Below are 21039 nucleotides of genomic sequence, written 5' to 3'. Positions count from 1 at the left end.
TGGGGCAGGTGAGGAGCCAGGCTACCAGGCTTTGTAACCTGTGGTCCAAGACTGCTTTTCCTGTGGGAGCCCCGTGGGCCCCCCTGGAGGCTGCATGGGGAAGGGGCCTCTTTCTGTGTCCTGTGTCTGCTGGGGCTCCAGAGCGAGGACTCACGTCTGCGGGGCCAGCTCACAGAGCTCCTCGTTGGGGGCCTCCTGCAGCCCTCCTTGGGGTGTCCCTGTCGCCTCACTCTCACCTGAGCCTCGAGGCCCAGAAGGGTGGCCAGGGTGCTCCTTGGGAATCTGGGGGAGCCACACAAAAGGACTTGAATTAGAGCCACAGTCCCACTGGAGGTGACTCAAAATCAGTTCAGCATCCCTACAGCACCCCTAAGGCACCATAACATCCTGCCTGGCATCCCCACCCCTGTCTCCCCCAGCTCCTTACCTAGCTGCCTTCTCATCCTCCAAGACTCAGTCCAAATCTCACCTTCTCTGAAAAATCTTCTCCCTTAGTAATTCAAACCTTCTGCATTTAGTTATTTTTGGTCATATGCCATTACTTAATAGTCATGATAGCTAACACCCAGGAATAATGTACCTACTGTGAGCCAGGCCCTATTTTCAGTACATTACTTATATTAACTCATTTAAACATCATAATAGCCCTGTGAGGCAAGTATTATTATCCCCATTTTACAGAAGAGAGAACTGAGGCACAGAGAGGTTGCATAACTTTCCTAAGATCACAAAGCTAATAATAAGTGACAGAGCCAGTATGTGAACCCAGGTAGTCTGGCTTCAGAGTCACGCGGATTGTATTATTATTTTCTGCACCATGCTTTTAACATTTCATAATTATATGTTAATTTAATTTTTTTTTTTTTTTTGAGATAGAGTCTTGCCCTGTCGCCCAGACTGGAGTGCAATGGCACAATCTCGGCTCACTGCAACCTCTGCCTCCCAGGTTCAAGAAATTCTCCTGCCTCAGCCTCCCCAGTAGCTGGGATTACAGGCGCCCGCCACCACGCCCAGCTAATTTTTTGTATCTTTAGTAGAGACAGGGTTTCACCATGTTGGCCAGGCTGGTCTCGAACTCCTGACCTCGTGATCCACCTACCTCAGCCTCCCAAAGTGCTGGAATTACAGGTGTGAGCCACCACACCTGGCTTAATTTGTTAAGTATATATATCTCTCTCACAGAAATGTAAGCATCTTGAGGGCAGGTGATTTGTCTGTTGTTCATGTTTTATCCCCAATACCTAGAAAAGTGCTAGCATATAGCAATACATACTGCTGAGTGAATGAAGGATGCCAGCACTAGACTCTTTCCAGAACCGCTTACCACAAAGTTATTTAGAGAGTTCTCATCATTTCACAACAGTAGCTGTAAACTTGGGACCAAGTAAAGAAGAGCAGATCCAGACCCCAGGGAGCCGCCAGGTAGAGGGCAGGGCCAACCCTGAGGTGGCCTCACAAAGACTCGTGACTCCTGCAGGTCTAAGACTAGCAGGGCAGCCGCTGTGAGCCTGGAGACTGCTTGGGTGCCTTGAGATGCGCTGTTACATCCGCAGTGGCTCAGGGCTTCCTCTGTGAAGCATCGACTCTCCTGGGCTTTCAGCTGGACATTCAGGATTCAAAGATGAGTGCAGAGTCACAGAGACAAACGAGACCCAGTGCTGCGGGGACACGGAGGACGGGGCCAAGAATTCCTCCAGGTGTGGGGGATCGAGGGGCTTGGGGGTGAGGAGGGTGGCTCACTAGGGGTGCATAAATGACCTGATGCTAGAGCTGGGCCTTGAATGAGTGAGATTGTGCCTGGCAGGGAAGTGCTTTGAGGAGGCAAACACTTCTTCGGAAGGGCTAACGTTGACATAATCTTTGTCACTTTGTCCTTCGCTCTGACAAAATCCTCATTCAAGTTTGATGTTTCAATTCAAGTTTGAAGATGATGATCAAGCCTCATCAGCCCCAGGCTGTGGCTTCAAATACTGTATGAAACTAAAGAGTCAATTTAAGGTATTTATTTAAATGATTCTGTTTCTCAGAATTTTGATTTTAGTCTGAATGTTCTGAGAGTTGAGGCTACAAAGGCAAAAAGTATAGAAAGACAGTGGTGGTTAATTTGAATTCCCAATCTTGCATATGTAGAAATCCAAAAGAATTTAACTTGAGAGCAGGAAAATGCAGAAGTGGATTCATGGGAAATAATTATTTCACTGAGTGTGCTATTCTTTATTTTCAGGTGGCTCATGCCTGTAATCCCAACACTTTGGGAGGCCAAGCGGGCGGATCACTTGAGGTCAGGAGTTTGAGACCAGCCTGGCCAACACAGTGAAACCCCATCTCTACCAAAAATATAAAAAATTAGCCAGGCAGTGGTGGCATGCACCTGTAATCTCAGCTGCTTGGGAGGCTGAGGCAAGAGAATCACTTGAGCCCGGGAGGCAGAGGTTGCAGTGAGCTGAGATCGTGCCACCACACTCCAGCCTGGGTGAGTACAAAACTATGAAGAAAAAAAATTATTTCTTCCAGGCATGATCTACAAAAATTTTATTAATTTGGAAGAAATAGCTCTTCAGTGGTTTAATGGATTTAAACAGCATTGTTACATCCTAAACTATAAAGGTGTTTCAAAAATTAACACTTGAAATAGCTTCTAATCTTTAAAAGCTGGTTCCATTTAAAATAATATAATTCATGGGACTTTGGAAAGTTAAATTTTCATGAGATATTAAAAATGGAATTCAGTGAATCCATGAATTAGGAGTCTATAAATGCAAAAACACCATTTTTCCTGGCACAAAATTAGACTGTGCATTGCTGTATTACCTCATTTGAGAGTGAAGAGGAGGTGGAGGCCAAGTCATCCAGGATAACTGGAGAACTCACAGGAAGGGAAGGAGCTGAAGTATATTTGCTTTCATCCATTTTCTCTTTAACATCTTCAAGTAGCATCTCCAACTTGAAGATTTCACCTTCCACTTTTCTAAGTAAACATAAACACACAGGCATCTTCTGGGCTCTGTGGTTGGCATTCTAATTAATAACGACAGTTCTTGAATACAGCATTGATTTATATTATTAATGTGGCCTGTCTTCTGTCACAAAGGATAATGGGAGCCCGCATGACTGTTCATAGTTTCTCTGACAGCCTGGGCTCTGATCTTCACCTGCTGTCCATTAGCTGCGTATCCTTGTATAAATCACTTAGTATTTCTGGGCCTCCAATGTCTCACTTATAACCTGGAATAACAATACTGTACCTTACTTATCTGGATTTGATGATTTTGAGATCCCTTACAAGGGATTCTAAGAACTGTGATTCTATGGAAATACTTGTTATGCTAATTTAAAAAGAGGAAGAATATTAGATATCTGAATAATTTAATTAACAAGTTCTAATCCATATTAATATATGTGTATGTGTATATAAATATATATTTTACCCAACAAAGAGAATCCATTTTCTTCAAATCCATTACATTTATAAAAATTTACCTCGTAACAGTCCACAAAGAAAAATTTCAAGAAAATGCAAAATATTAAAAATTATACGACCTACATTCTCTTATCACTAGACATTAACAACAAAAAGATAGCCCCCCCAAAAAAATCCCTATTTAATTAGAAATTTTAATACCTAAATAGCTTTGGATTAAGTAGGAAATAAAAATGAATGTTAGGCATAACTTACAAGTCAATGACAAATGAGAGAATAACATAGGAAAACCAATGTAATGCAGTTAAAGCAGTACTCTGAGGAAAACTTCTAGTCTTAAATGCATTATTGGGGGAAAAAATCAAAAATCAATAAACTATTTAAAATAAGAAGATAGAAAAGGGAATATAAAATAAACCACAGAAAAGGATTCATAAAATTACTAGAAATAAATGAGACTTAAAATAATTTGATCAATAAGATAAAACATGTTTTCTTCCAAAATATCTATGAAACAAACCACTGGAAGTCTGAAAAACAGTAACGTTAAGAATGAGAAAGGAAAAATAGGAAAAATTTTAAATCAAAAAGCATTGAAAAATCCATATCAACACCATTTAAAAGTTAGGTGAACTGGGCAAGTTTCTAGAATAATATAAATTATTAAAATTCACTTTTAAAAAAGTAGAAAATATGAAAAGACTAATAACTAGAGAAAAATGGAAAGTGTTAAAAATCTACTCCACGAAAGGCATGAAGAGTGGGATAATGGGTGAGTTCTACCAAGCCTTTTAAAAAACATTTCAATGTCTCTAATATGTTAATTTTTATGTATTACATAGTTTAAAATGTAATTTATTACAGTTTGAAAGTATATATTTCAACATATATTTTTAAAGGAGAAATTTAAATCAAGTATATGCAGACCCCGAAGCACGTGTATAGAACCTTAGAGTTCACTAAACATAATTCTACCAAGACTTTTAAGCAACAGTAAGTCCTATATTATTAAACTCTTCCAGAACATGAAAAGAAAAGAGGCCAGGCGCGGTGGCTCACGCCTGTAATCCCAGCAGTTTGGAAGGCCGAGGTGGGTGGATCACGAGGTCAGCAGAGCGAGACCATACTGGCTAACATGGTGAAATGCCGTCTCTACTAAAAATACAAAAAACTTGGTGGATGCCTGTAGTCCCAGCTACTCCGGAGGCTGAGGCAGGAGAATGGCATGAACCTGGGAGGCGGAGCTTGCAGTGAGCCAAGATCGCGCCACTGCACTCCAGCCTGGAGGACAGAGCGAGACTCCGTCTCAGTAAAAAAAAAAAAGAAAGAAAGAAAAGGGAAAATTGCCCAACTCATTCTGTGGTTCAACATTCATATATTTATTAATATATTCCACTAAATTAATAGATTAAAGGAGAAAAACTAGATTTATAAATCCCATTTGATTAAACATTTTCTTAAATTAAATAACAATAAAAGCCCCAATTCTAGAAAGCTAGGAATAGAAGAAAACTCTCTTGATGAAGCTTATCTATTTGAATCATACTTAGGAGAATTCTTATTATTATCAGTAACATGACAAGAATGCTGTCTTTTATGGCTCACGCTGGTAATCCTAACACTTTGGGAGGCCACAGTGTGGGAGTATCACTTGAGCCCAGGAGTTCGAGACTAGCCTGGAAAACATAGGGAGATCGTGTCTCTACAAAAAAAAAAAAAGATTTAATTAGCTGGGAGTGGTGGCATGCACCTGTAGTCCCTGCTACTCAGGAGGCTGAGGTGGGAGGATCCCAGAGTCCAGGAGTTTGAGGTTGCAATGAGCTATAATTGTGCCACTGCATTCCAGCCTGGACAAGAGTGAGACTTTGAAAAAAAAAATGCTGTCTTTCACTAATATTAATTATCCAATATTGTTCTGGAAAACCTAGCAAATGAAATAAAGAAAAAGAACTGAGATAGATAAGAATTGGAGAGAAAAGAAAGTACAATACAAATATTCCAGAATAAAAAGCTTGTTAATATTTTCAGATGCTATGGATTGTCATACTTAAAAATTAAGACAATCAACTAAAAAATCAACAAAACACTAAGAACAGAATTGCATAAGGTAGCCCAGTACAAGTTAAATATGCAATATAGAAATACTTCCTATAACATCAATTAGAGAAAACATCTGTCAACAATACTCAGAAAACTATAAAATAGCTAGTAATAAACTTAACAAAAAAAGTGTAAAATCTGCATAAAGAAAACACAATGGGAATACTCACTACAAAGATTTCAGTTCTTCCCAATCTAACCTATAAATTCAATACATTCCTAAGCAAAATCCTCATGAAATTTTATTAAGAAACTTGGTGAGCTGATTATAAAGTTTATTAGTAACAGGAGTGTATAAGAACAGCTAAAAGAAAATTTTAAAAAGAAGAGACATTTCTAAATATACACTAACCTATAGTAGTTTAAAACTATGTGGATAATGTAGAAATAGAAACATAAGATCCATGGGATGGAATAGAAGCAGTTCTGTATACACGTGGAGGTTTTGTATCTGATATAAGGGGCTTTTTCAACCAGTGGGGAAAGCCTGCCCTATTCAATAAGTGGTAGGACAAAGATCTAAGCATGAAAAAAACAAAGCGATAATTGAATAAAATATAGGAAAATATGTTGTGATCTTGCAAGCAGAAGAGAATGAAACAGGGGACAAGGAGAGACTGAAAGTTTAAAAGAAATGAGCCCGGGTATGGTGGCTCATGCCTGTAATCCCAGCACTTTGGGAGGCCAAGGCGGGCAGATCACTTTAGGTCAGGAGTTCAAGACCAGCCTGGCCAACCCAGTGAAACCCCGTCTTTACTAAAAATATGAAAAAATTAGTCAGGCATGGTGGCACGCACCTTTAATCCGAGCTACTCTGGAAGCTAAGGCAGGAGAATCGCTCGAACCTGGGAGGTGGAGGTTCCAGTGAGCCGAGATCGCGCCACTGCACTCCAGCCTGGACAACAGAGCAAGACTCCATCTCAAATAATAATAATAGTAATAGTAGTAATAATAATAATAATAATAAAAGAAATGAAATGATGGAGCAAGGCCTCAAGGAAGTAGAAAGGGATGAGTTCAAGGACTGTGGCTAGAGAGGTTGGAGAGCAAATTAAGGAAGGGAGAGGAGGTGAAAACATGGGGATTTGGAGATGGAAGAGACATTTTTGAGGGAAGTTGTGATCTTTAAAGCAGAAGATAAGATTTTATGCTGAGACTCTCAGGGAGAAGTGGCTGATGAAGTTAGAACCCCATTTCTTGAATTCTTGGCTTCTGATGTTAATATGTGAAAGAATCAAATTACTGTTGGACTACATTCTAACAAGCAAGATGCATGAAATCCAAGCAAATATTTTTGCATATTACCTTGTAAAGGTAATAATGAGAAGGCTTTAATAAGAGCACAGCAGGTGATGTAAACAAAGGACTAGTCAATGAATTTGCAGAATTCTTGCCCCTCCAGAAAGCCCTCTGCATTAGCCTTTGGACTCAACACTTACAAGGTTCTCGACATATCAAGACCCCAAGGGTTGTATGGGATTCTGTTCCTTGTCACATTATGCCCATTTGAGAACAAGGGGACGATTCTGGAGCTGATCAGTCTTTGCCTGTCCTGAGGTGACTTTAGCTGAGATTTGGGAAAGGCTGGGTCCCTCCCTTGCCCCAGTGTTGAAAGCTTCTCCCATATATGGAATGTAATTGCAGTTGAAGCTCTTTTTATTTATGCTCATGCCGGGCACAGTGTGGTTGTAACTAGGATATAAATAAGACATTGAATAACTTTGGTCTTAATGTGCACAGAAACCTGTCTTTAAAATGACTGCCCAAACAGAAGATTCCTTGGAAAATAAATGTCCTTACTCTATTAATTTTAAATAGCAGAAGCCTGCAGAGTTCTTTCTTCCCCTACCCCCAAAAAAAGCCTTTGGGAAAAAATCAATATTAAAACCTCATCCTTACTGTCTAATTACTCAGTGTTGAAATAAAGGTAGACAGAGGTTCCATTAATTTTGGAAAAGTAAAACCATACCTTGGGGAAAAAAATACCACAGAACACTAGGACTGAAATGTAAACCATTAAAAAATTTGGCAACAACAATTCCACATTAAAATGCTATGAATAGAAAGGGCTGAACTTACAAATATTAAGCCTATTAAATAGTTTCTTTTAATTTATACCAGGAAATTATAGGGAAAGAATCCTCTCCTGGAGTCCTGGAATACAGCTTAAAATCATTTGGAATGCAGAAAGGAGAATACAGTGCCATAGAAACCACCAGTTAGAAACTTCAGTTTGGAGTGTGTGTTCAAAGTTCTAATGTGAATTAACTCAGAAATCATCTAACTTTAAGCTTTAACACTTTTCCTTTATCAGGATTTGTAGGTCCCTCACCCTGACATCAATTAACTTTACAAGGACCCCCTCCTGCCCAGTGCGCCTTGGAATTATCAGTGCATGGGAAAGAAAAGGGGAAAGAGAGGGACAGAAGAGAGAACCAGGCAAGGACAATAAAGGCAGGTGTGGGGAGAGATAGATAAGACAGGAAAAAGCTGAGAGGGAGAGGAGAGGAGGAACTTGAGAAGAGGCCCTCTGTGGTTATCATGTGAGCCTTTCTAGGGTTTTCTTAGGCTCCTCTGGGTCTCCAAACCAATTATAATGATATTCAACAAATTGCAAAATTTCGGTACAATGCCTCTGCCCCAGGAAGCATTTGTTCATTTTGGGTGTTCCATCTGAGTCAATGTCCAGCACAGCACCTTACACTCAACAGGTCCTCCATGCTGTCTGTGGCATGAGGTGACACTTTGTTCATTGGTGACACAGTTTCTGCTGACCCTAGACCAGTGGCTCTCCAAGCACTAAGCCAGCAGCCACATCAGAATCCCGCCTGAAGGAGATCACCTTTGACCCTTCCACCTTACACAGTTGGTTTAAACCTGACCTTTCTGGATCAAAGTCACCAACGATTGTTGATTCGTGCTTGTGGACTTGCTGCAGCAAAGTCAGATGCTTGTCCTTGGTGGCCAGAAAGTTCTGCTCCAGCAGTTCAAGGTGTCCCTGCAGTTTCTCCAGGACCTGCAGTGGTGAAGTCACTGGAATCATTCACATGCAAGCCTGTGTGTGTAATTGTCTTCCCAAAAACACAAAGCAGGCGTACCCTACAGTAGTGTCAAAACAAAGCTGCCATCCTTCTCCCAGCAGCACGAATTGTTTTGTCTCAGAGGCTGACATCTAAACTACAGACAACCCAAGGGTCATCTCAACATTCACAAACCCTCACAGCACATAGCTCAAAAGTACAATTACTTCTGATTTCTCTCTCAGAACCCACTCAGAGGCCTCTGGCCTTCCTTAGTGGGACATTCATAATCCTGTATATTTGCAGAATGGTTTTTAGCTTACAAAGCATTTTTCCATTCCTCATCTTATTTAATCAACACATCAATGTTGTAAATGTGGTAAAGTATATTTTATTATCGCAGTTTTACAAAGGAGGAAATTGGAGCTCTAGCAATATGTCTGAAGGCACACAGATCTTAAAAAGGAACTGTAGTTACATGGCCTGGGTGTCAGTCTGTGGGGAGTTGGAGGATGAGATGGGGAAGGAACAGCAGGAAGATTTAGCCAAAGCTGTGAGTGGGTCTTCCACACATCACTACGTGCAGCCTCAGGAAGATGAATGTTTAAACTGTGCGGGTTAGGGGCATGTTGAAGATGCATGGAGGCTTCAGTCCCACATCCCCAGTCACTAAACATTCCCTGAGCACTGCCTATTTCTGGCCCTGGGCCAGAAGTGTGAGATTTAAAAATTGCACCAGGCACAGTTCCTGGTCTTAGAGATGTTATTCCATTGAGAAAAGAGACTGTGGCTTAGAGTACTTAGCCAAGCCAAAGGCTGGGCACAGTGGCTCATGCCTATAATCCCAGCACTTTGGGAGGCCAAGGTGGGCAGATCATTTTAGGTCATTAGTTCAAGACCGGCCTGACCAACATGGTGAAACCCCATCTCTATTAAAAATACAAAAATTATCCGGGCATGGTGGTGCATGCCTGTAATCCCAGCTACCCGGGAGGTTGAGGCAGGAAAATCACTTGAGCCCGGGAGGCAGAGGTTGCAGTGAGCAGAGATTGCACCACTGCACTCCAGCCTGGGCAACAGAGCGAGACTCCATCTCTCTCTCCCTCTCTCCTTCTCTCTCCATACACACACACACACACACACACACACACACACACACACACACACACACCAAACCCAGAGCTCTGGAGTGCATATCTGTATATGTATATATAGATATATGTATATATAGATAGAGAGAGAGAGACCTTTGCCAAGGCCCAGTGGAAGGAGTGCAACTTAAATCAGGCATAAAGGATGCTCTGGAGGGCCTGGACCAGGCAGTATCCACGAAAATGGAGAGGAAGGGAGGAACTGGAGAGAGGTTGCCCAGGACAGAAACATAGCTTGGTGAGGTTATAGGATCAGACACAGCCGGGTGCAAGTTCAGACTCTGTCACTTACTCATTGTATGATTTTAGTAAACTTGAACTCTCTAAGCTTCAGTTTCTACATCTGTAAAATTAAGGTAATACTCCTTGCCTCATATTATAAAAACTAAATGAGATAATGCATTGTGCCAGGACTATAGTACATACTTGACAGATTATTTATTCTTTTATTTTTTTTTTATTTAAGACAGAGTCTGTCGTTCTGCCACCCAGGCTGGAGTGCAGTGGTGCGATTTCAGCTTACTGTAACTTCTACCTCCCAGGTTCAAGCAATTCTCCTGCCTCAGCCTCCCAAATAGCTGAGATTACAGGCACGCACCACCATGCCTGGCTAATTTTTGTATTTTTAGTAGAGACGGGGTTTCACCATGTTGGCCAGGCTGGTCTCAAACTCCTGACCTCAGGTGATCCACCCACCTTGGCCTCCCAAAGTACTGGAATTACAGGCATGAGGCACCACTCCCAGCCAATTCTTATTAATATTAAAAATGAATAAACAAGAGTTTGGAAACATATTGGCTAAAGGGTATATAAAAAGCAGCAGGTGTGGCAGATGTTTTACATTTCTCCCCAGGTTCATCCTCTGTCTTTCTCTGTGCTGACCTTTAATGGACTGCACCACAGGCTCCCCTGGGCCCTGGCTTTGGTTGGTTTTAGTCAGTGGAAGGCAACAGCAGGAGAGAGGAGTTGGAGGATGAGATGGGAGTCTTTTCTTCCTCCCTGTGCCGTCGTGGAGTTGACTCTGTCCCTCCACCAAAAGCCACAGGGCTTGTCAGCTAGTCCCACAGTGACAGCTGCTCTCTTTAGGCTCCAGGACCTGCTTTTCCTCTGCTCCTTCAGGCCAAAGGGGAGCTCCCCACAGGTCCTTCCAGGAGATGCTTTTCCATCCCTTATTGGTTTCCCTTAGCCTTGCCCACACTGTTGTAAAATAATGCCTTTGTTAAACTCTCCTCCATTGCCCCATTTGAGTAACCATCTGGTCCCTGCCAGAACCCTGACTGACAATGTAAATCTCACAGACAATGCTTTAGTTTCTCAGCTTGGGAAGGGAGAAGAATGTGATAGACCTGACTAAACTGAGGAATTTGGAAAGGCTACCAGGCTCGGAGATATCGATGTTGGACAAGGTAGAGTTTGCAGTGAGGGTGGGATGTCTGAAGTGAAGAGAGACACAAACGTTTGGAGCTATAGATGAGAAGTCAGGACGAGTAATTCAGAACTGGAAGCCTGAAGATGGCAGCTGAGGCCATGAGGAAGGATTATGTGTTCAAGGGAAAGAGGGCAATGAGAAAAGAGATAAAAGCTAATCACGAATTATAATTCAGGATCTTGGAATTTAAATTGCGTTATGTGGCAGAAGATAGGGCACAATTTTCTAGGCAGAAATGTGCCTCACTGAATTCTCATAACAACTCTGAAAGGGAAGACATGCTGTAACATGTCTACAGTTGTGTAACCAATAAGTAGAGGCACGACATCCGCTCCAAAATCCAAATGCTTGCTGCTGTGTGCTGCTGCTCAGGCTGAGGCGGTTGCTTGTAGCCCTGTCTGGCTTCTTTCAAGACTGAACCACCCGGGCCCGGAAGTCCCAGACCACAGGCTGATACTGTCAGGAGCCACCTTTACTCTCCTCTCGGTCAGCAGGGATCCTCACATACCCGATAACATCAGGAAGAAACCTCCCGCATCCAGGCTTCCGAAGGCTCCTGACGGAACCAGTTTTCTCTGCTCTGCTTGGCCCTTTAAAATTCTGTGTTCTTCCAATTCCTGAAATCCTAGCTTTCTGGAGATCTTGTTTATCTGTTGTTTCCTCCATAATCCCTGCAATCTGGCTTCCAGATCCACCACTTCAATCAAAACCAAGCTTGCCAAAGACCCTTATAACCTCTTGATTGCCAAATCCAATGCACTTCTTATTTGGGCCCACTCCCCTCTCCTTCAAACCCTCTTTTCTCTTGGCTTCTCCGCCTCTGCTCCTCCCCAGCTGCCATTTCCCTCGAGTCTCTCCTAGGCCCTTTTCACTTCTCACTCTGTGTATTTTGCCTGGCCCGTCTCATCCACTCCAGCGTCAACCCACAACTATGCCCAAATCTACATTTCTCACCCAATCAGCTCTGCAGGCCAGATCCACTGGTCTAACTGCCTACTGGAGCCCTCTACTTAGATGTCCCAAAGGTAGCTCAAACTCAAAATGCCCCAAACTCAACTTGACGTCTTGCCTCCTGCTTGCCTTCCACACCCATTCTAAATGGGATCCTCTACTTTTATTCCTGACCTTGGTTACCCAAGCCAGAAATCTGGAGCTCATCCAAGCCTCTTCCCTTCCTCTATTCAGCCCTTTCCATCTGCCACCATTTCCCTAAAGCCCCAGATTTGTCCCCATCTCCATCTTCACTGCCAGCCGTGGTTCAGGCCCTCCTGACTTGTTACCTGGATTCTGGCTTCCTAACCAATCTCTCTGCCTTCAGCCTTGCCCCCATGGTGCTTCCCATTTGTCAGCTTGAAAACCTTCAATGCGGCCAGGCGCAGCGGCTCACGCCTGTAATCCCAGCACTTTGGGAGACGGAGGCAGGTGGATCACCCTGAAGTCAGGAGTTCAAGACCAGCTCAGCCAACATGGTGAAACCCCATCTCTACTAAAAATACAAAAATTAGCCAGGCACGGTGGTACACACCTGTAACTCCAGCTGCTTGGGAGGATGAGGCAGGAGAATCTCTTGAACTTGGGGAGTGGAGGTTGCAATGAGCTGAGATCATGCCACTGCACTCTAGCATGAGTGACAGAATGAGACCATGTCTCAAAAAACAAAAAAACCTTCAATGCTGACCAATTACTCAGCCTCAGGCATGGCTTAAAGGCCTTCATGATGTACCCCTGTCCATCTCTCCCATCTCCTCCCCCACCCCCATGTCACCAAATGCTCCCAAGTGCCATATGGTAAATCACAGTGCTCACAGCTCCTCACACTGGCAGCACTTCCTCACCCCTGTGCCGCTGCACCTGCTGTTTCCTTTTTCTAGAATACCCCTTGGTCTCCTGCCAAGCTCATCCCTATTCCTTCTACAACACCCAGCTCAGAAGTGACTTCCAGGAAGCCTTCCAAATGTCCCCTCACTGGCAAAGGTGAGCCTCTTCTAGGCTGCCATTAGCATTCTCTGTAACATTTTTCCGGCTGCATTTTAGCTGCTTGTTTACCAGTCCACTGTTCCTAAGAGACTATAAACCACTTGAAAAAGGAATTGTTTATTCATCTTGAATTCCTAGTGCTGGGTACAGGGTCTGGGACATAGGAAGTGCCTGACAAATGTTTGTTGAATGAATGATTTAATTAACAGGATGAATGAGAGAATAATCAACTGTGTCTTTTAGCATTTGGGTCCCCTGGTTTTTGTCCATGCTGCTAGGTTTCTGAAGCACAGCCCTCCCTAAACCTTGCTTGTGCCTACGTCAGAACTTCTGATCTTATCCCTTGTTGATGAGCCAATGGCCTCAACTACATCTTCAACGTCAGCATACTTCTGGTTCTCCCAGCCTTACCCTTCACCCCATTGCTCCACCCCACTTCCCATGATCCTGGCACTGACAACATGACTGCTGTGGTGATGACATAAATTAATGGTTTGATTAAATGCAGCAACTAGCAAGGATATGAAAGGAAAAGATTTTGACCTGAAAAACATTGCTTCAAGGTTGATTTTATGAGTATTCAAAGTCATATTTAATTTCCAGGTAATGGCAATTTTTATAACCTTAATCCACCAGTACCCATCAACTGTGGACAGGCCCACCCTTTATAACTGATTACAGGTTCTTCTCTTGAACCTCCCGTGGTGTCAGATTAATTATGAATAACTGGCAAGGAGTAATAGCCATAAGTAATAGATCCCCTGAGAAGGAAGGAGGGCTAAATAGCTAGAGAAACAGAATTCTGAGCTCTTTTAGCCCCCATAAACAAAGATGGTTTAACCTTTAGCAAAACATTTCCATTCCCACCACTGTAGAGAAAACATGGCACTATAAAGTTATTTGCCTTTATCCAAGCCAAATTCTCTAATCAAGATTTTAAAAACGGGATAAAATTCATTACCAGCTTCTTGTCTTGCAAATGATAAGGAGAGTCCTGTTTTATTCTTTTGGAAAATTCTTGTACCTGCAGTGAAAAAATTACAATCTCTCATTAATGGCATGGTTTCTCATGTATGAATTTGGTTACTTATATTGTTTATAACAAGCTTTAAAAGTATTACTTTAGTCTTCAGTTGATCAGTCTGTTCTTTTAACTTCTGACACATCTGTTTCCCTTGGGATATCTTTTGAAATATGTAAGAAGAACTTGAGGAAGTGCCTTTCTGAGAGGTTGGTGACAACTTAGAGAGACTCGCCTCAGATTCTATTCCTATACAAGAAAGAACACATTTGGGCTACCATTCATCTCAACTTATCACAGTTTTATGAAGTACTGAAAACAGAAAGCTGTTGCAGTCACCACCACTTACTGTTTTAAAAAAATATATTTTTTTCAAAATCTATGTCTAGGCCAGGCACAGTGGCTCACATCTGTAATCCCAGCACTTTGGGAGTCCAAAACAGGGGGATCACTTGAAGCCAGGAGTTCAAGGCCATCCTCAGCAACAAAGTGAAACCCCACCTCTACAAAAAAAAAAAAAATTATCTAGGTGTGGTGGCATGCACCTGTAATCCCTTATCCCAGGAGGATAAGGTAGGAGGATCATTTGAGCCCCAGAGGTCAAGGCTGCAATGAACCAAGATTGTGCTGCTGCCCTCCAGCCTGGGCGACAGAGTGAGACCCTGTCTCAAAAAGACAAAAACAAAACATATATATATATCTCAAAGAAGTTTTAAAACATTAGTACCTGTGAGAAGTTCTTGGTGGATATGTACTGTGGGCTCCATCTGCACAATTAAAGGGTAAGAAAACATTACTGTCGATATTGATCAATGACACCACCGTTCAGAACGACCCAACATGTTCTGTCATCATAGAGGCAGCCCAGGTTTGCAATCAAGAGCCGGGGCCATGATGCCAAGGTTGAATTGCACTCTGACACTTACTTGCTGGGCAACCCAAGTAATTGTCTCAACACTTATAAGCCTGCAATTCTTTGGCAGGAAAATGGGGATAGTAAGTGAACCTACCTCAGGGGGTTGTTATGAGGATGAAATGTTAAATATCTACCATAGTATCAGGCAGGAGGTAAGCACTTAACAATACATGTTATCTGTTATCACCATTGTGTTTGATACTGGTATGTGAAATGCTGAAACATTTCTCCTAAAACTAGACTATAAGTTTCACAACGGTAGGGACCATGGCTGGTCTTGTCACCAGCTCTGTTGCTGGTGCTGTCACTAACACAAAACACATGGTAGCCACACTCTAGAGAATAACAGAGGATGCATTAAGTTCCAAACTGTGTGTCAAGATAGTGATGGTTTTCTACTCACCACAGGCTAATTGAACAGTTTAAATTCCAGAGTGATTCACCTTGTGAGGGGTCTTTCCTTTGTTCCCAACACATAAAGCTCAGAAACATGCTAGTGCCAGAGAGCTGGTCAAAATAGACTGTGGTCTTTCTAGACGTCTCAACTATATGATGGATATGAAACCTGCAGGGTCCAATTCTCCAATCTGAATTGACAGGACTGGAAAAAATCAGATACCTGACCTCGAACCCCCATACCAGAGGGAGATGAGCCTGATATCCATCTGCTCCTGCTAACCACGGGGCACTGAGAACTGGACACAACGAGGATGTTCTCCTGCAAGCAGAACAAGGAACCCCGACACTTCCCAATACCACGGGGGTGTAGGTTTCTCTCAGACTTAGAGAGCATCCCAGTCATGGCCAGGTGGGCTGTTGGCTCAGGTTTGGATGTAGGGGGTTCTGCTCAAACTCCCCAGGCATTCAGTTGAAAGAGAGGGGGGCTGAAGCGTGAAAATGGAAATGGAAATTTAAAAAAAAAGAGAGAGAAAAAAATCACTTCCAAGGTTAGGTTATAGAAAAAAAGAGAGAGAGAATGGAAATGGAAACAGGCAGTGTGGTTCAGTCCAGAACACCTTCATATAAGGCTCAAAAGAAAGATCATGCACTCTAGGCAAAGTGCCCAAGAACTAAAATGTTTATTTTGATTCTTAATATGGATTCACCTTACTATTGGGCCTCAAAAATCAATGAGCTCCTGAGCCTCAGCAAGTTGGGAAGTTGGTGGGGGAGTGTAAGAAGATGGGGTAAGGGAAAGGGGGAAATAGCATAAATTAAGCATTAACAAAGTTTTGTACCAAATGATTACCAAGATAACAAGCTTGAAATCCATTACTAATGATCTTAATTCCATTCAATTTAGCATTAATAACTAAGGGCATAATGTACATAAGACACGAGGCCAGACCTCTGGGGGAAGTTAGGCAATGGAAAGGCGAAGATAATGTTGCTGCCCTCCAGAGCCTTAGAATCTAGTGGAGGAAGCAGATGCTTCTGCTATTATGATCCAAAGCAGGCTGAGATACACACTCTGATGGAAGGACTAAACAAACAAGTGTGGAAAAGATTGTGACTTGGGAGACCTGAAAAGTTATGTGGCCCAAGGGGGAATTGAAGGAGGCCATGAAAACAAGCAGGTCTTTGGCAAGTCAAGATGGGATGTGCCACACAAGGCAGGAACTCAGAGAGCTCAGGGCCTGGGAAGAGGTTCTGGACCAGCCAGGTAACTGCAGAAGACTCCTGAAGGAGGGCAGCTAAGTTTAAGTGAGGAGAGCCAAATTCCAGCTTGAGGAATTTGGATTTTATTCTCTTATATGTTTTTGTTAGCGTAGCCCCTGATGCTTCTCATGAGGACACTGAGAGTCTGATTGGCCACGTCACTCATCCAGGGTGACCCAGGGTGCTGAATGAAACTTTGGAACTAGAACCAAGCTCTATTCACCCTCCAAAAACCCACACTGAAAGAGATAAGCAGTGGTCCCAATTAATGTGTTTACAGGAGACCGTTTCATTTACCTGGATTTTTTGTGAAGATTCAGTGATTTTCCCTTTCTGCTCTTGATGTTGTTTTTCAACAGAGTTTGACTCAGGCATGGTTTCTAAAATATCTTGCACAAGAGCGGGTTTATCTCTCAACTTGGAAGAAAAGCTGGCTTGTTTAGCTATTGCAAGTGGTTTATTAATTATGTTATTTTTAGGAATTTTCACTTTGGGAGCAATCTTAGAGAAATCAGGGAGCTGGTAATGAACTTGACCTTGGCCATATTTGAACCTGTTGCCTGAACTTGCTTCTTCAGTCTGCTGTTTCTGGGGTGCCTGCCCTTGATAACTTTTTTGTTTATCACCTGGACCTTTGGTTTTAGCTGGAACATTTACATTTTCTTGATGGCTGCTATCTCCAGCAGCCACTGGCTCTTCTAAATCAGAGGTATTTTCCTCTGTCGTGGTGGGAGAACCAGGCTTATTGCTGTTTTCACCATCCCTTTTGGGGTTGAGTTGGTCAGTGAGTTCTGGGGTTTGTTCTTTTGGCCAAGAATTCTTATTATAACATGAAATAATACTTTTAATAATAGCTTCCTCTTCAAAACTGTTGGCATTTGAGATCTCTGGGAGGGTTTCACAATCAATGCCTTGACCTCTTAAGAATGGTTCTTTAGAAAGATGATGAAGTAAAATATCAGAAATGCTTGACTTAGAAGCGCCTCCTTCATTTGCTGGAATATGAAGAGCTGCAGTGCATTGTTTCTCTTTCTCAACTTTTTTGTTGGCAGCATTTTCAGTAATTTTACCCAGGGGTATGGTCATAACTGTATTTCCACAAGTCTCATTATGTGTAGCCTTCTCCTGAGGGTCATCTGCTGTGAAAATAATTTGATTTGAGACTTCAAGGCCATCCTTTTTTGAGGTAAAACTGTAATCACTGCATATCTTAATCTGAGAGAGGTCCCCATCATAAGGCAAATCCTCCTGCTTAGAAGTCGTGTCTTCTGAAAAATCAGCCTCATCCATGTGTGTGCAGCCTGATCACTCTCGTCCTCTGCCTCCTGAGCTGGCTGCTGTCAGTTGTAACAATAGCTCTGATTCTCACTGACTGTCTTCACTGTGTGCTATTCTGTGTGAAATGAGAACAGCCTCATTGTTAAATATATTGGAATAATGTATACAACTATGCCAGAACAAAGTGGATGTTTCTTAATTCGAAAAATTCAGTTACAAACAGGAAGGCAGGAAGCTCAGCCACAAGCTGACCCAACCTCAATCCACACTATGTTAACACAATCAGCAGTATAACAGCAAGGAATGGGAAAAAAAAAAAAAAAAAAAAAGGAGAGTGTTACATTTTTCATTTATTAAATTTTGAGGATGACATTAGTCTACAGTTAATGGCCAAATATTTATCAACCTCCCTTAGGAGATACTATTTGGAGTTTATTCTCCCAAAGTAGGAACTTGGGATGCAAGTAAAGGATTGACTTTTTTACTTTTTTCTTTTTTCTTTTTTTTTTTTTGAGATAGAGTCCCGCTCTGTCGCCCAGGCTGGAGTGCAGTGGCGCAATTCGGCTCACTGCAAGCTCCGCCTCCCGGGTTCACCCCATTCTCCTGCCTCAGCCTCCCGAGCAGCTGGGACTACAGGTGCCCGCCACCACACCCAGCTAATTTTTTGTATTTTTAGTAGAGATGGGGTTTCACCTTGTTAGCCAGGATGGTCTTGATCTCCTGACCTCGTGATCCACCTGCCTCGGCCTCCCAAAGTGCTGGGATTACAGGCGTGAACCACCGCGCCCGGCCTGATTTTTTTTTTAAACTACCAGAGCCACACCTTGTCCACGTGTCACTGACAGTCTTCTAAGCCATGTGGCAAAGGAAGCCGGCCTAGCTCACATGTAACACCCACCTTCTCCATTCTGGGGTTTTTTACCTGTCCCTCCAGACCTTCTGGTCCCCTTCTCCTGACTTTCCCTTGCATGTCTGAGAAGAGCAGAGAAGGACTTACAGAAATATGACATAGGGGCCGGGCGTGGTGCCTCACACCTGTAATCCCAGCACTTTGGGAGGCTGAGGCAAGCAGATCACCTGAGGTCAGGAGTTCGAGACCAGCCTGGCCAACATGGCGAAACCCCCGTCTGTACTAAAAATACAAGAAGTTAGTCAAGTGTAGTGGCACACACCTGTAGTCCCAGCTACTTGGGAGGCTGAGGCAGGAGAATCGCTTGAACCTGGGAGGCAGATATTGCAGTGAGCCGAGATCAAGCCACTGCACTCCAGCCTGGATGACAGAAAGAGACTCTGTCTCAAAAAAAAGAAAAAAAGAAATGTGACCAAGGGACAAATAGGCTTTCAAACACCTGGAGGCCAGTCTGCAGCCAAATGTCCCTTTTCTAATTTGGACTCAGGCAGGAACCTAGTCAGAGAGGCTGCCTTCCCTGAACAACCCCTGCCAGCCACCACAGCCCAGGCGGCGGTCTGGTGGTACCAGAGTCTTTGGGGATATTCCTGAAAATGGCTGGAGTAAAACCAGCTGCCATTTGGTATGAGTCCTATTTTCTCTTTTTTAAACAAAATGTAAAGCACCCATTCAGATATCTCTTCCTGATTTGTGAATTTTTGGGATGATTCCTCAGAAGTAGTAAAATTATCTCAAGTTTTAGGTGGAGTGACTGAGATTCCCTCTCCCCTGGAGCACCAGCCCAGGGTGACCACAGCTGCTGGCAGCCTCCCTTGCCCATACAATGATTAGGTTGGGTGAGCAGATCTCTGAGGTTCTCTCTCCAACCAAATTTATTAGGTAACCTCAAAAGCTAAAATCATATGTTTGACCAAAATAAAGTTTTTTTGAACTAAGTCATCCAAGAAAAAAAGGAGTACAAACTAAATGTGGTAAAAGCATCGGTGAGACATTGTACAAAAATCTTAATTTATAGACACATGCCAATGTTAGAGAACCCAAATGAAACAGATGCTCTGTTTAGAGAGGTGGAGAGAAAGGAGAATATCACTGCAGGATTATTCTAAATCATTTAAAGAGAGTAACATTTAGTATAAAGTGAGGCATGTCTTCATGAGAAGAATTACAGGCTACCCTAACCCAAGTTGAAGAACAAGGGAAAAGGCTTCCCAAGAAAGTGAAAGACACAGTGGGAAAGTAGAAGCGGAGAGGCATGGATCTGAATTCTCTGGCTTCCCTGCTTTCTAGCTGTGTGTCATCTGGCAAGCTATTGAACTCTTATGAGTCTCGGTTGCCTCTTCTGAGAAATAGGACTAGCAATATCTGAGATAAGGCACTAAAGTACTCGGCATAGGGCTTGGCACAGAGTGTGAATTCCATACATTGTTGTTGAAAAATGAAAAAACAAAACCAGTCTCAGTACTGGAATACTGAAGAATGCCCAGGTCCAGAGGTGAGGCACTCCTTATCCGTGGGGATATTTAAAGGATAAAGGAAGGAATTGCATATGTAAAACATAATCTCAGCCAAGCAAGGTGGCTTATGCCTGTAATCCCAGCACTTTGGGCGGCCGAGGCAGGTGGATCACGAGGTCAAAAGATGGAGACCATCCTGGCCAACATGGTGAAACCCTGTCTCTACTAAAAATACAAAAAATTAGCTGGGCGTGGTGGCACACGCCTGTAGTCCCAGCTACTTGGGAGGCTGAGGCAGGAGAATCACTTGAACCCGGGAGGCGGAGGTTGCAGTGAGCCAAGATCACACCACTGCACTCCAGCCTGGCGACAGAGTGAGACTCCATCTCAAAAAAATAAAGACATAATCTCTACAAGAACTTTAAGACAATTTTAAAACTCAACCTGTAAATAAATATATTTGAAGGTAAAAAAAAAAAATCAGGCCAGGTGAGGTGGCTCACACCTGTAATCTCAGCACTTTGGGAGGCCGAGGCAGGTGGACCACTTGAGCTCAGTAGTTCGAGACCAGCCTGGCCAACGTGGTGAAACCCATTTCTAAAAAAAATACAAAAATCAGTTGGGCATGGTGGTGCACCCCTATAGTCCCAGCTACTCAGTAGGCTGAGGCAGGAGAATCACTTGAACCTGGGAGGCAGAGGTT

General features: G+C 42.9%; 1 protein-coding gene across 1 annotated transcript in view; it reads right to left on the bottom strand.

The window, feature by feature from the left end:
• Positions 1-21039, bottom strand: part of AKNAD1 (AKNA domain containing 1) — a 41203-nt gene that overhangs the window by 18818 nt on the left and 1346 nt on the right. The window contains exons 2-8 of the mRNA XM_003267876.3: positions 16992-18087; positions 14847-14886; positions 14220-14368; positions 14060-14122; positions 8404-8537; positions 2812-2968; positions 155-282 (exon numbers count right to left, since the gene is read on the bottom strand). Of these exons, the coding sequence (XP_003267924.2) occupies positions 155-282; positions 2812-2968; positions 8404-8537; positions 14060-14122; positions 14220-14368; positions 14847-14886; positions 16992-17984 (1664 nt within the window). The 5' untranslated portion in view covers positions 17985-18087. The remainder of the gene's footprint in view (positions 1-154; positions 283-2811; positions 2969-8403; positions 8538-14059; positions 14123-14219; positions 14369-14846; positions 14887-16991; positions 18088-21039) is intronic.

The sequence above is a fragment of the Nomascus leucogenys genome, chromosome 12 (genome assembly GCF_006542625.1).
Source record: "Nomascus leucogenys isolate Asia chromosome 12, Asia_NLE_v1, whole genome shotgun sequence".
Classification (NCBI taxonomy): domain Eukaryota; kingdom Metazoa; phylum Chordata; class Mammalia; order Primates; family Hylobatidae; genus Nomascus; species Nomascus leucogenys.
This window is presented reverse-complemented; position numbering and strand designations above follow the sequence as displayed.